This window comes from Lichenostomus cassidix, chromosome 19 (genome assembly GCF_008360975.1).
Source record: "Lichenostomus cassidix isolate B80296 chromosome 19, HeHo_3.0, whole genome shotgun sequence".
Lineage (NCBI taxonomy): Eukaryota > Metazoa > Chordata > Aves > Passeriformes > Meliphagidae > Lichenostomus > Lichenostomus cassidix.
In genome coordinates this window covers 6,077,993-6,089,480 of record NC_139499.1, presented here as the reverse complement: position 1 = coordinate 6,089,480, position 11,488 = coordinate 6,077,993, and the positions used below count along the sequence as shown (strand labels likewise).

Sequence of the window (11,488 nt, the reverse complement as noted above, 5' to 3'; positions counted from 1 at the left end):
GCGCCGCCGCCGCTGAGGTCCCGCCTCGGGGGCGGTGCGGTACGGTCGGCTCGGGGCGGGCCGGTGCGGGCGGAGCGTGCGCGGCCGCGGGGCGATGGCGGAGCCGCTGTGGCGAACCCCGCCGGGCCGCCTGGCCCCGCCGCACGTCTACCGCATGGCGGGAGCGCTGGGCGCCGAGCTGCGCCGCCTGTCCGCCCGCTTCGGGCCCGACGCCGTGGCCGGGCTGGTGCCGCCCGTGGTGCGGCTGCTGGAGCTGCTGGAGGCGCTGGTGGCCCCGCCGGCCGCCGAGGGGGAGGCGCCGGCAGCGCCGGCCGGGCCGCAGGAGGCGGAGGTGAGCGGGGCTCGGGGAACTTCGCCGGTGTCCCAGTGGCCGGCGGGATGGCTCCGAGCCGGCCGGTCGCTTTCCCCGGGGGATGGCTCTGGCACGGCTGTCCCGCATACCGCGGGGTGGCTCCGAGCCGGCTGGTTGCTTTTCCCGGGGATGGCGCTGCCCCGGCTGCCCTGCATCCCCTGGGATGGCTCTGATGTGGCTGTTCCCTTCTCCCAGGGGATGGCTGTCCCACATCCCCTGGGACAGCTCTGATGTGGCTGTCCCTTTCGTCTGGTATGGATCTGACCCGGCTGTCCCCCATGCCCTGGGATGGCCCTGACCTGTCTGATTCAGTTGACCCCCCCCGAGGATGGCTCTAACCCAGCTGTCCCCTTTGCCGGGGTGGTGGCTCTGACCCCACTGTCCCCCACCCTCTGGAAGCCTCTGACCTGGCTGTCACCGTCCACTGGCACAGCTGTGAGCTGGCTGACCTGGCTGTCACTGCCCCCCCGGGGTGGCTCTGACCCGGCTGTCCCCGTCCCCCAGGACCCGGAGCAGAGGCTGTGGGAGGCTGAGCGCCGGGAGCGAGCCCTGCACGGCCGCCTGGCCTGCCTGGAGGAGCAGAACCGGCAGCTCCTGGGGCAGCTTGCGGAGAGCCAGTCCCAGGAAGGTGGGTGTCCCAGTGCGGTTGGGGTCCCCTGGTGCCACACGGTGTCCCTGTGGTGTGGCAGGCTGGGTGCAGGGCTGAACCTGCTCTTCTGGAGAATGGAATGCTGCTCTCCTTTGCCTCACCTTGGAGACCTCTCCTAGCAGGGAGCACAGGCGTTGCCTTGTCCTGCAAGTCACAGGGATCCCAAACCCCCAGAACACCTCAAAAGCCCCCAGGAGGGTGGTAGAGGCAGGCACAGAGTCTGGGCTGCTGTGCCAGCACAAGGATCCTTCAGGAATGGTCTAAAACTCTCAGTTCCCTTCTTTCCACTGTCCCCTCTCTGAGATTACCAGGAATGAACCTGGCTTTGCAGCAGCACTGAGGGACTTCATAGCGTTGTGGGGTCGGTCGGGGGATTCCCTGAATCCCAAGGGATCTCACTCCTGTCGCCTGTGTCTGCTCAGACAGCACAGCCCGGAAGGAGCGGGAGGTGATGCTGCGGCTGAAGGAGGTGGTGGACAGGCAGAGGGATGAACTTCGCGCCCAGGCCCACGAGATCGTCTGCAAGAGCCGCGACACGGAGGCGGTGAGGGCGTGGGAGCTCAGGGGTGTGGTGTGCCCAGGGGACCTCCTTTCATGTCACCCCCGAGGCTGTCACAGCTGCTGAGCCTGCCGGGGTGGGTGGCACTGATGGCCCTGGGTGGGGACATCGCCTCACCTTTGGCTGCCCTGGGCCCTCCAGCTGCAGGAACAGCTCCATCGCTTCATGGCCATGAATGAGGAGCTGAGGCACAAGGTGGCTGTGGTGCAGGCCCAGCTCAAGAGTGCTCTGGAGCAGAAGTCAGACCTGGAGGCTGCCATGCTGCAAACCCAGAGGGAGATGAGCAGGAGGAGCAGGACAGCCCTGGAGAGCCAGCGGCCAGAGCCTGGTGTGGTGAGTCTGAGCTGTGGCCTCGCTGCTGCTGGGCATCACCAACACTGAGCCCACATTCCCAGCCCTATATGGCAGTTTTGGGACACCCAGACCTGCTGGCTGCCTGCTCAGGTAAACCCTGAAAACTGAGGCATTCAGTTGTCTGTGATGCCAGGAACACCTTGTCTGTAAAAATTGGTGGGGGTAGAGCAAGGTGAGGTGACAAGAGGAAAACCCAGGTGGGACACAGAGGATGGGGAGGGTTAGCCACGTGTGGTGATGGGCAGTGTTTGCAGGCTGAGCTGAGGACCCTCCATGGTCCATGGAGGACTGCAGCAGCTCCAGACCAACAAATCCATTCCTGGGACTTTCCCATTTCTGCCTGCACGTTCACACAGCCTTTGGGTGGAGGTTTTCAGGTCTCTGCTTGCCTGCTGACTCTTCCCACCCCCCAGGAAGGAGGCCTGTCACCCTCAGAGGAGCTGCAGCACCAGGATGGGGACAGGAGCCCTGCTCACTGCTGCTTCTCCAGGGAAGAGGTGCAGCAGATCCTGCAAGAGCGGAATGAGCTCAAGACCAACCTGTTCTTAGTGCAGGAGGAACTGGCCTATTACCAGAGGTGAGTCCTGTCCCTGCAGCCACCATCAGAGCAAAATCCTCCTCAGGCTCTTGGTTAACCAGCTGGCTGCTTTTTACCAGGGAGCTACTGAACGAGGAGAGAATTCCCAGCTTCTTCTTGGACGCAATGAAGTCAAATATCAAAAAGCAGAGGAAAAAAATCAGGGCCAAGATGCTGGGAACGGCAGAGGAGTCGGCAAGCAGGTGAGTCAGGCTGGGTGCTGGGATCTTCCTGAGCAGGGTGGGTGCTGGCTGGCCTGCCCCAGCTTTTCCATACCTGTGATGCCCTGGAAAAGAACTTCCCAAGCCCAGAGCTGCCTCCTCCCTCTGGAGATCAAAGGTTTGATGTCTGTGGTTGATGTGTTGCTCTGGCATAGCTGTGCCAAAGGGGCTGCTGAGCTTTGTGCTGCAACTCTGTCACCAGTCAGGCATGGCCTGGCTAAATGCCACTTGTCCCTGCGTGCATGTGACAAAAGGGAGGTGAGGTGGTGGCACTGGGAGCACTGGACAAACTCCAGGGTGGCTCCAGCACTTACTGCCATGGCTCAGTGTGGGTTTACCCCAATTTCTTTGTGCTGCAGTGATGAAGAGGAGGGCTCCTGGCTCCCAGGTCATGGCACAGACTGTGTGGATGCTCAGCCTCCAGAATCCAAAATTAGGAGCTTGTAAGTTTGCTCCTGTGCTGGTAGGGATGGGAGGCTCTGCCAGCGGAGAGGTTTGGGGTTTGGCTGGGATCTGGCACCTGCTGAGTTTGGATAGGATGGGAACAGAGCCAGACTGGCAGGGATGCTGCCAAAATTGGGGTCTTGGTTTAGGGGGGATCTGCCTTGTCCTGGGTGCCACACACTCTCAGGTCCTGCAGGCTGTGTCCTGCTGCCACTACCAACCACAGAGGGAGGTTGGGATCTGACAGCTTTCTTGTGAAGGTTCTTCTCCCCCACGGCTGTTATCTGCTCTCTCTGCAGTTTTGGGCTGTGGTATCAGGGCAGCAGCAAAGATCCCCCCACATCCAGCTCCCCCGGAACCTGGGAAATCATCGACTCGCTGGACACACAGCTGGAGCCAGAGGGGGAGAGCAAGGCAGGGTCCAGCTCCCCTGACAGAGCCACACCACCCCTCTGACCCCACGGGAACAGGAGCAGGATCTGACCTCGCAGCAGAACTCCCTGGATCCTCTTCTTCCAGTGGCTTCTGGAGCAGCATGGCAGCCCTGGCGCTTCCCCGTGCTGTGGTGGTGGCAAAGCACAATGTGGGCAGATTGCTGTGAACCCACTGGGACACCTGGATGGGGTGCCAGCCTGGCAGGGGTCAGCTCTGCACCTCTGGGCATCTCTGCCCATCAGCCACCCTTGCACTGTGCCCATGCTTTAACCACAGGGGATTCCTCACAGCTGTGCCCCCTCCCCACTGCTCCCTGCTTGCAGCTCAGCATGCTGGGGGTCTGCACCCTCCTCGTGCTCCACACCCCAAAAGGGATCTTCCCATCCACTGGTGGCTCTTTCCAAACCCCTCTCCTCCCAGCCCAGGATCCCATTGCCCCATCCTGCTCTGTGGGGGTGTTTTGCTTCACCCCTTGCTGTCTGTCCCTCCCCAATCAATCCCTGCAATGTGAAGGTCCAGTTGAGGTGTCCTGGGCTCACCACACATCTGGGAGGGGCTGAGCACACTGCACTGGGTGTCCAGGTGCTCCCGTGGCTGGGAGCCATCAGGATCAGCACTACCAGGGCCACTTCTGCACTTTTCAGGTGTGGGGTGAATCAGTTTTGTTCTGGGACCTCTTCCTGCCACTTCTGGGACCTGGCAGACTGGAGCAATCTTTGTGTTCATGGGGGCGAGTTGGTCCCCTCAAGTCAGCTACTTCCTACCTTTAAATTGGAAATAAATCAGTCTCTATTTTCTCCTTTGAGGCTCTGGCTGCAGCTTCTGCTCTCTCCTTGGGTGATGCTCTGGGGTTTTCCTCACCATTCCCCACTGCTGGCTGTGCCCCCTGAGTCCCTTTTGGTGGTCAGCTGTGATGGGCAGGGGGCTCCAGGGGGTTGATCCCACAGTGCTGGGCATGGAGGAGTTAATTCCTGCATGGCCAAGAGGAGCACTGTGCTTCCAACGAGGCCTTGGGTAGGAAAAAGGTGTTTCCTGTGCATCTGCTGACACAAAGCTCCTGGGGATGTGGCGAGGTGGGACAGTGGCCAGCAGCCCTTCAAAGGCCAGCATAGGTCAGGCTGTGTTGCTGTGGGGGACAGGGGGATCCCTCCTCTGAGCCCCTTCCAGGGGGTGGCAGTGCCATGGGGTGGCTCATGGGGGTTGGGGCAGGGGGTGGCATCAGACCCCTTGTTTGGGTTGGGGGGACTTTGGCTAAAACAGCTTTAGGGGTGATGGAGGATGGCCCAGGGGGGAGTGGGGTGACACAGGTGAGATGTCCAGGTGGGTACATCACTGTGGGGCTGTGCTGAGCCCCTGGATAGCCCTTTCTGCTGGTGGGGTGGCAGCCAGGGCCAAAAATAGCCCATGCAGCAGCATTCCCTGCTCCTGCTCCTGCCGCACCCCTGACGTCTGGATCGGGGCGCCTCCTCCCACGTTTCCTCAGGAAGAAACCCAAGGCTGGAGGGAGGAAGAGGCCGTTCCACGGGACAGAGGGACAGAGGGACACCAGCACGGGGCTGGGGAGCCACCAGGACTGGGGCCCTGGTGCCCTGCTGGAATGGGGAGCGCCCGGCCCATCCTCTGCCTCCAGCTGTGGCTGTGGGTGCAGAGCTCTGCCCAGGAGCTCGACCCTGAGGGCAGGAACGTCTGCAGGTAGGTGCCATGGGGGTCCCCACTTGTGCCCCTCCATCTCCTGGGGCCTCTCAGCAGCCCCAGAGGGTGCTGTCCATCCCTCCTTCTATGGACAGATGTGCAGCATGGCACAGGGTGGATGCAGAGCCTGGGGTGATGCTGGGCTCACTAGCTTGGGGCATGTCTGGGCATTTAGGGCACCCAGACCCCTTCTGCAGGGTTTATTTCTCATTCAGCCCCTGAGCACGGGGAATGGGGCAATATAGAACTCTTGGTAAAACTCCCTGTGGGGAAACATTGGTGTAGAAAACCCCAAATTGCTTTGGGAGATGATGTCCCATGAACCTGCCGCCGCGTCCCCTCCCATTGTCTCCCTTTCTCTGCCTTCACTTCAGCGCCTCATTTCTGCACTGCTCCAAAGCTCTGAGCCTCTCCCAGGCCATGGCACACCCGGCACGGGCATTCCCAGCACTTGGGGCAGGCCAGCCCCACCGCCCACCCGGGCTGCAGCCTCTTAAATTTCCTTCTATTTTGCTGGTTTCCTTCCGGAGCATTGCCCTCGGGGCTGAGCCGCCTTCTCACCACCGGGGCAAGGATCGCTTCGCCTCGGCCGAGGCCGGGAGGTCACCCTGGCAGCCCCACCCGGGTTGACATCCCCCTGGCTGTCACCTCCCGCTCTGTCCCGCAGGTTCCCGGCCGGCCCGGCGTGCTGTCCCGGCTGGCAGCAGGACGGGAAGGAGTGCCCGGTCGGTGAGTGATGGATGGGGATGAACCCCAAGTTTGGTCCAGCCGCTCAGCCAGTGCTGGGGGAAGCCCTGCGGCTCTGCTGGAGTGGTGCCAGTAGGGTTCTGCCCCGCGGGGACCCCCGACGCTGCTGGCGGTGCTGCGGCTGAGCCGGAGGGATGGAGCGGGGAGCGGGATGGTGGCTTCCCTGGGAATGCTGACCCTGGCAGGTGGGGTGTGAGCCCAAGCTGGGGGGCTGAGTGCCTCTCCTGCCTCCACAGCCCTGTGCGAGGGGGAGGACGCCTGCAGGGAGGGCGAGGTGTGCGTGAAACCTGGGCTCTGCCGCTGCCAGCCCGGCTTCTTCGGAGCAGACTGCAGTTCCCGTGAGTGCTTCCCCCGCCTCAGCCCCTGCCATCCCCCTTAAATCCAGCCGGGATGCTCGGGGGGCTGCCGAGCTCCTCGCCATCCCGGCTGTGTGCTCTCCCCGCAGGCTGCCCCGAGCAGTACTGGGGCCACGACTGCAAGCGGAGCTGCCCGTGCCACCCCAACGGGCGCTGCGACCCCGCGAGTGGCCGCTGCACCTGCGACCCCAGCCACTGGGGAGGACTCTGCCAGTTCCCCTGCCAGTGCGGCCCCCACGGCCGCTGCGACCCCCTGACCGGCGCCTGCCACTGCGAGCCGGGCTGGTGGGCACCCAACTGCAGGAAGCAATGCCAGTGCAACCCCTCCACGTCGCACTGCGACCCGCTGAGCGGGCTGTGCCGCTGCCTGCCGGGCTGGTGGGGCAGGAGGTGCAGCTTCAAGTGCTCCTGCAACAGCTCGCCCTGCGCGCAGGAGACGGGCAAGTGCGAGTGCCTGCCTGGATTTTGGGGTCCGGCGTGCCAGCGGCGCTGTGACTGTGGCCACGGTTCCTGCAGTCCCGTCAGTGGCCACTGCACCTGCGAGCCTGGCTACCAGGGTAGGAGCTGCCGGGATCCCTGTCCGGCGGGGAAATACGGATCGCAGTGCGTGCACAGGTAAGATGGGGCAGCAGGGGGATCCAGAGGGGCTGCAGGCAGAGCTTGGGGGAAGTCAGACCTTGGGAGACTCATTCTGGGGGTTTGAGCGTCCTACCTTGGATGCAGCATCAGTGTTGCCCCGAAAGAAACACTTCACAGTGCCAATAGAAAGTGTCACCCTAAAATCTGGTCATCCTTAGTCCTGCTCCCCACGGTGATAAAGCAGCACCTCCCAACTCAGAATATTCTGTGATTCTGCTCCCCTCCTGCCCTCTTGCAAAGCATTAGGCACCACTACCTATTTCCCCTTGGTGCAAAATGATGTTCAATTATTGTGTGGAGTGAAACCAGCTTTTTAGGGCTACAGGGCTGGGTGTTGTGACCTCTCTGCCTCTCTGTCCCCACAGCTGTGGGAGCTGCAAGCGCAGCCAGCCCTGCTCACCCGTGGATGGTTTCTGCCTGGCCTGCCAGCCCGGCTGGAACGGGACCCTCTGCAAGGATCCCTGTGCTCCCGGATACCATGGAGAGGGCTGCCTCCAGCCGTGTCCCCGCTGCCGAAATGGGGAGCCCTGTGACCCCCAGACCGGGTCCTGCCTGCGCTGTGATCCCGGCTGGACAGGACCCAGGTACCCCCAGGATGTCACAGCTCCCCATGGGTGTCCCTGCTCAGGGTGCAGCCGCTGATGCTTCGCTCTGTTTTGGCAGCTGCAACAGCTCCTGCCCTGCAGGCACCTTTGGGGATGGATGCCAGTTCCTCTGCCCAGAGTGTGTTTCAGGGAGCTGTGACCCCGTGTCAGGAGTTTGCATCTGCCAGGCAGGCTACTGGGGAGACAGGTAACACCAGGAAAACGCTGGGATAACACTGGGATAACGCTGGGAGTGGGGCAGGGCTGGAGCCCAGCTCTCTCTGGTGGCATTTCCCTCCTTTCCTCTCTCTTCCAGCTGCAATGACACCTGTCCCGAGGGGTATTTTGGAGTGAACTGTTCCTTGCCCTGCCAGTGCTCCCGGGGGACCTGCGACCCTGTGCAGGGTGACTGCGTGCTGAGTAAGATCAACCTCAAATTTACTCCTCAGCTCTGGGCAAGGGACGGTCACATCCTCCCTGGGGAGGGTGCTGGGATGCATTCTGGTCCTTCCTGGCCCCACCACCTCCTGCATTCTCCGTTTGGGGCTCTTCTGTGGGTTTCACAGCCACACCACACACCAGACTCAACCCATCTCCTGCAGGTTTGAAGGACCACGCAGCCCTTGCAGCTGCCATCCTCGTCCCTCTCCTGCTGCTGCTGCTCTGTGTCGCCTGCTGCTGCTGTGGAGCTGCCCCAGCAGATGCCAGCGACAGGTATTCTTTCATACTTTGCAACATTTGACACAAAGCCCCGTGTCCCGTGTCCCTTGATGTCCATCTCTGCTCCGCAGGGCGGCTGTGCCGGACGATGATGTGGTGGCCAGGATGAAGCACCACGTGCAGGGGGTGCTGGCCAACCTCAGCTCTCTGCTGCCCTGTTTTAACCTGGGCAGCTCGAAACTTCCCAAAGTCACAGGTGAGGAAAGCAGAGCTGCCCACGGCACTTGCAGAAGGTCACCCTGCACTCTGTGCAGTGTCACCCGCAGCCCCTCTCCCCCGAGCACCCCGGGGTGCCCAAGCTCAGCTGAGCCTTCTCCTCCCCAGTTTCTCATCACGACACGGAAATCCCCTTCAACCCCAGCTTCATCGAGCCACCATCCTCTGCGTGGGTTTCGGACAGCTCCTTCTCCTCCTTCGACACCGACAACGAGGGACCTGAATATTCTGTCCCTCCCAGAGAAGGTGACGCCCATGGCTCCTCCTCCTCCTCTCTGATCACCCTCAGCCCTCTGGGCTGCCGGGGTCAATCCTAGCCGTCCCAGGGAGGTGTGCTTGGCACAGGCAGCGTTTATTTCCCTCCCCTGGTTTTCCTGGCTGCAGGGCTGCGTTTGGCCTTGTGCGATGGGACGTGCCCAATGGGGCAACCCCATTTCACAACCTCCTCCCTGGGAAACGATCCCAGGGACAATCCTGTTGCGTCAGCTCCTGTCCCAGTGTCCCCAGTGACGTCGCTGGGCGGGGTGGCAGCTCTGGCAGCTGTCACACGTGTCACCTTGTCCCGCAGGCATCCCGCTGCTGGGCGGGGCTGAGCTGCAGGATGGAGCATCCCCCCCGGGCGAGGCGCTCCCGGACCCCTCCGCCTTCGACTCCGAGGATGTCTCGCAGCCTTTCGCCATCCCTCGCACCTCCAGCATCGCCAAGGCCAAGCGACCCTCCGTGTCCTTCGCCGAGGGGACAAAATTCGGGGCGGCCGAGACCCCCAGCCCCAGCAGGAAGCCCAAGGCGCCGTGGGGTCCATCCAGGCTGACCCCACCTCCGGGAGATGCAGCAGCCGAGCCCCCCAGCGAGCGTCCGGCCAGCGATTGCTACGAGAACCCCGAGCCCCTCAGCAAAGGGGACGAAAGCCACCGGCCGTCACCTCGGGCCACCCCGGGGGGACGCCGCAGGGTGGTGTCCGGCACCAGGCATGTGGCCCAGAGGGTGGAGGCGCTGGAAGCAGCGGCAAAGTCCGGCAGCTGGGAGGCGAAGAGCAAGGAGCCCAACGTCACCACCATCTACATGATGGTGGGAACGGCCGGGCAGGACCCCAAGGCGGAGGGGACAGGCGAGGGACCGGTCCAGGCCGTGCTGAAGCGTCTGGGCAGCTTGCAGAGGGGCAAGTGGGCAGCCAAGGAGGAGCCCAAGGTGAGGAGGAGCATGGAGGCCATTCAGAAACCTCCCCGGAGGGCCCTGGCGCAGCGCAGGGACTCAGAGAACAGCTGCAAGCAGAGGGAGAGCATCCCGGGGGCTCCTGCCGAGTCAGCCCCGGGCAAGCAGCAGCATCCCGCGGCTAAGAGACTGTCCCTCCTCCTTGCGTCTCTCTCGTCAAAAAGCACTGCCACCCAGGATGGGGCTGGCGAAGCCACAGAGAGGGGGAAAAGCCCTGAGCTGGTTGGCAGCCTCGAAAGGAAGGGACAGGCTGCCGCGGAGGAAGAGCCGAAATACGAGAACGTGGCCAGCAGCGGCGGTGCTGATTCGCCCTCCGGCCCTGGCAAAGAGCTGCCGGCCACCTCTCCGGCCACCTGAGCCACCCGGGCTGGGGCCGCGGGAGCCACGGGGCTCCTCCCAGGTCCCACTCAGAGCTGTGAACTGGAGAAGCATCGAGCCTTCCTGGTGCCCCCCTCCCCTTCCTCCGTGCTGTGCATCCTTGCTGGACCACAGCAGGGCAGCCTGTGGGGTTGTGGTGCTTGAGGGCTGCTCCCCCCTGCCCTGCCAGCCCCGTTTGTGTCTGCACGAGGGGACAGCCATGCTCTGGACACTGAGGTGGCACCCTCAGGTCCCTGTCTGAACCGGGGATGTACCCAATGCTCAGCTGGGAAATGCATGTACAAAATCGACTCTCACCCCATGGTTTCTCGCCTTTTCCTGTCCCAATTCCTCAGAGCCTCTCGCTGTAAAGGTGCTTCTCGCTGAAGGGGATTATTTCGTGGAGCTGGGCTGGGGAGAGATGATGGGCTATCACAAGCAGCTTCAGAGAAAATTAATTTTAGCTGCTTATCTCAAAGGGTATCTGGGTCTGTGGGGGTTTATCTGCGTGGCTCTGGCTGCCTTTGCTTCCATGTGTAGCTCGTGCAAAACCTCGTGGAAATCCACAGGGTGTAGTGCTGGCCTTTTAAACTCCTTTCAGACACAATTCCAAGCTGCAGGTGTGCAAGAGCAAACGTGGCAGCTGGGCAGTGACCATCAACCTGTGCCGTGGTGCCGTGTTGATAAGGATGGAAGTTGCCTGGAAAATGGGATTTCCACGGGTGCCCTAAGCTCCTGCCACCTCCCACGCCTCACTCCTGCTGTAAAAGCAGTTGAGATGCCAAAGAGGATTTGTAGAGTGATCTGGTTTTAGATGTATCTAAGTAGTAGAAGGTTTTTGTGTATTTTTCTGTTATTTTGTGTGGTGTGAAAGCCTCGGGATGAAAATTAAATGCCCTTTGGGAGATGGGTTTTCCAGCCACCCTCCGAATCAAAGACACAGCCAGGAATATTCTTTGGGGTGTGGAAACTGTCAGCAGCCTCTGGTTTCAGGATTTTTTTGGATTTTTCAAATTTTCTGGTTCTGTTGAATTCTGAATTCTCACTCACTGAGCTCCCTGTGAATCCTGCTCCAACACTGCTCAGCTGGGGCTCAGGGTTTGGGGGTGTTTCAGAAAACACAGTGGGTTTTGCTTTTTCCCTCTTTCTTTCCATGGGTGCTTCTCCACAGCACAAGGCACCAAATCCCCACCGTCCGACGTGGCCGAACCTTCCAGTTTTGCAGCCAGCATGAAGCGCCCTTTCCTGCAGTGGAATCATCTGCTGCTGTGATTATGACACCAAATATCCTGGCATCCAAATAAAACTGCTCATCCTGGCAGGACTGGAGCAGCAGCCTGTTCTGCACAGGCTTGCTTTTGTTTTGACACCGTT

At 61.7% G+C, this 11,488-nt stretch overlaps 2 protein-coding genes across 3 annotated transcripts; both read left to right on the top strand.

The window, feature by feature from the left end:
* Positions 1-14: 14 nt before the first annotated feature.
* Positions 15-4,396, top strand: RILP (Rab interacting lysosomal protein). 2 transcript variants are annotated; one of them, XM_085078210.1, is made up of 8 exons: positions 20-331; positions 857-980; positions 1,424-1,545; positions 1,702-1,893; positions 2,328-2,491; positions 2,572-2,694; positions 3,072-3,155; positions 3,456-4,396. In XM_085078210.1, the coding sequence occupies exons 1-8, from the start codon at positions 95-97 to the stop codon at positions 3,610-3,612; spliced, it is 1,203 nt and encodes a 400-aa protein (XP_084934336.1). In that variant the 5' UTR covers positions 20-94; the 3' UTR covers positions 3,613-4,396. The 2 variants fall into 2 exon arrangements, with proteins under 2 accessions (XP_084934337.1, XP_084934336.1); XM_085078211.1 differs by lacking the exon at positions 3,072-3,155 and having other exon boundaries at positions 15-331.
* Positions 4,397-5,104: 708 nt separating this feature from the next.
* On the top strand, positions 5,105-11,163 carry SCARF1 (scavenger receptor class F member 1). Its single transcript, XM_085078208.1, has 11 exons — positions 5,105-5,283; positions 5,951-6,012; positions 6,267-6,368; positions 6,476-7,001; positions 7,391-7,609; positions 7,689-7,817; positions 7,926-8,029; positions 8,212-8,323; positions 8,401-8,525; positions 8,654-8,791; positions 9,114-11,163. The coding sequence occupies exons 1-11, from the start codon at positions 5,189-5,191 to the stop codon at positions 10,112-10,114; spliced, it is 2,613 nt and encodes an 870-aa protein (XP_084934334.1). The 5' UTR covers positions 5,105-5,188; the 3' UTR covers positions 10,115-11,163.
* The last annotated feature ends 325 nt before the right edge of the window (positions 11,164-11,488 follow it).

What these genes read in the sequence shown, in the direction of transcription:
- SCARF1 (XM_085078208.1), top strand. Translation starts at nt 5,189, where the DNA reads ATGGGGAGCGCCCGGCCCATCCTCTGCCTCCAGCTGTGGCTGTGGGTG. An exon ending in GAGGGCAGGAACGTCTGCAG is followed by an intron (nt 5,284 to 5,950) that starts GTAGGTGCCATG and finishes TCTGTCCCGCAG; the next exon opens with GTTCCCGGCCGGCCCGGCGT. An exon ending in GCAGGCTACTGGGGAGACAG is followed by an intron (nt 7,818 to 7,925) that starts GTAACACCAGGA and finishes TCTCTCTTCCAG; the next exon opens with CTGCAATGACACCTGTCCCG.
- RILP (XM_085078210.1), top strand. Translation starts at nt 95, where the DNA reads ATGGCGGAGCCGCTGTGGCGAACCCCGCCGGGCCGCCTGGCCCCGCCG. An exon ending in GAACTGGCCTATTACCAGAG is followed by an intron (nt 2,492 to 2,571) that starts GTGAGTCCTGTC and finishes GCTTTTTACCAG; the next exon opens with GGAGCTACTGAACGAGGAGA. An exon ending in GCAGAGGAGTCGGCAAGCAG is followed by an intron (nt 2,695 to 3,071) that starts GTGAGTCAGGCT and finishes TTTGTGCTGCAG; the next exon opens with TGATGAAGAGGAGGGCTCCT.